At 50.5% G+C, this 2,281-nt stretch overlaps 1 protein-coding gene across 1 annotated transcript; it reads left to right on the plus strand.

The window, feature by feature from the left end:
- The first annotated feature begins 354 nt into the window (after positions 1–354).
- HARBI1 (harbinger transposase derived 1) lies at positions 355–2,000 on the plus strand. Its single transcript, XM_009999554.1, has 2 exons — positions 355–1,024; positions 1,624–2,000. Exons 1-2 carry the CDS (start codon positions 355–357, stop codon positions 1,998–2,000), a joined length of 1,047 nt encoding a protein of 348 aa, XP_009997856.1.
- The last annotated feature ends 281 nt before the right edge of the window (positions 2,001–2,281 follow it).

The raw sequence follows: 2,281 nt of genomic DNA on the forward strand, positions 1-2,281 counted from the left end.
CCGTTCCGGGGCTGACGGTGGCGGGGGCGGCTCCCAGGCCCGGGGAGCGGCTGCTGTGGTGCAGCAGCCCCCTCCCCAGCACGGGCGGTCCGTTCCTGCCAGCGCCAGTTCCCCTCAAGACCAGGCAGGGCTGGAGAGCAGTCAGCTCCGCAGCGAGCCCCCCCTGCTTCGGCCCCGGTGCTTTTTAAATCGGATGCGGAGAAGTAAAAAGTTTTGCCGAGTGACCTGAGTAAAATGTTAACGGAGTCAGAAAGGCTGACCGGTAAAAACCGTTCTGAGTCTCCTTCCTCTTTGCTTTGTGCAGCTGGAAGCACTGGGAAAGCCTGTGACGGAGGGACCCCCCAGCCGCCAGCCATGGCCGTACCTATTGCAGTGCTTGACTGTGACCTCCTGCTCTATGGCCGCGGACACAGGACTCTGGATCGCTTCAAGCTGGAGGATGTCACGGATGAGTATCTAGTATCCACGTACGGCTTTCCCCGGCAGTTCATTTACTACCTGGTGGATCTCCTGGGAGCCAGTCTCTCTCGCCCTACTCAGCGGTCCAGGGCCATCAGTCCGGAGACCCAGATACTTGCTGCCCTGGGTTTCTACACCTCTGGCTCCTTCCAGACACGCATGGGAGATGCAATTGGCATCAGTCAAGCCTCCATGAGCCGCTGCGTTGCCAATGTAACCGAGGCATTGGTAGAAAGAGCCTCACAGTTTATTCACTTTCCTGAGGATGAAGCTGCTGTTCAGAGCCTGAAGGATGACTTCTATGCGCTGGCAGGCATGCCGGGAGTGCTGGGGGTGGTTGACTGCACCCACGTGGCAATCAAAGCGCCTAACGCTGAGGACCTGTCCTATGTGAACCGAAAGGGTCTCCATTCTCTGAACTGCCTGATGGTGTGTGATGCCAGGGGAGCCCTTCTGAGCGCAGAAACGCACTGGCCTGGCAGCCTGCCCGACTACACGGTGTTGCAGCAGGCAGCGCTTACAAGCCAGTTTGAAACTGAGCTACATAAGGATGGCTGGCTGCTTGGTAAGTCACTTCTCATCACCGTTTCCTGTGGAAAGTACTACTTATCAGCTCCTTGATTCTAGAGCCTCTGGGCACAAGTGACATGCTTACTTTTGATTGTTTTCCTGCAAATTCCTGGAAATTTGCATCTCAGTTTGGATGATCCTTCTCTTAGAATTCCAGAACAGTAACTTCCAGCCTATGTTTTACAGAGTCTGATTACTGTATGTGTCAGTTTACATTCCTTCTGCTTAGGGCTTGTTTTCAGTATCCTAAGCATTTCTGAGCTGAACTGTGCTTTTTAGCTGTGAATTTTTAATTCTATTTAGGCTCCTAGTCCAGCTGTCTTTCACTGTATTAGGTAGTTAATTAATTTTCTTTAAACTATTCCCTGTTCTTCCATGATTTCCCTCTGTAAAACTGAATGCCTCTATTTTGTTGTTTGTCACATTTGTAAACCTGAGTTATTGCTGGGCTTTTATGCTTTCTTATGCCTTCTGTTTCAGCCGGAGAAATAAGTTACTGTGTCTCTGCAGTACCAGAAAACTGAGAGTGAAGAGCTGCAATCTGTGGTTAACTGTAGGTGTGTGACCAATCCTCCTCTCTTTCACTGCCAACAGGTGACAGCTCCTTCTACCTCCGCACCTGGCTGATGACCCCGCTGCACATCCCCGAGACGCCTGCAGAATATCGTTACAACATGGCACATTCTGCCACTCACAACGTCATCGAGCGGACGTTCAGGACCATTCGGTCACGTTTCCGCTGCCTGGATGGGTCCAAAGGCACCCTGCAGTATTCTCCAGAGAAATCCAGCCACATCATTCTGGCCTGCTGTGTCCTCCATAACATCTCCCTGGAACTTGGGCTGGATGCGTGGTCTTCGCCAGCCACAGGACACGTGGAACAACCAGAAGAAGAGTACGAGCAGATGGAATCAATGGACTCGGAAGCCTGTCGCATTCGTCAGGAGCTTTTACTTACTCATTTTAGCTAATGTTGTGACAGAGAGAATGCTCTTAATGGTTCATCTGAGAAGACGTACAGAGGAAATATATCCCTTGCTCTCCTTTAAGTTTGTAAGGACTAAGCAGACATGAGACGATGTGAAATTTTACTCTGGTCGTTTCAAGTGGTATTCTGGCCTTCTCTCATTCTCTCCATGGATGGAGTTTAGTTGCTAAATTTTTACTGTTGTGATGCTTAGAGATTCCCCTTTTCACCTAACTTGGAAACAATGACTAATGTGAGATCAGTGGAGAAGCTTAGGAACTTGTC

Source organism: Chaetura pelagica, unplaced genomic scaffold (genome assembly GCF_000747805.2).
Source record: "Chaetura pelagica isolate M959 unplaced genomic scaffold, ChaPel_1.0 scaffold55, whole genome shotgun sequence".
In the NCBI taxonomy this organism is placed as follows: domain Eukaryota; kingdom Metazoa; phylum Chordata; class Aves; order Apodiformes; family Apodidae; genus Chaetura; species Chaetura pelagica.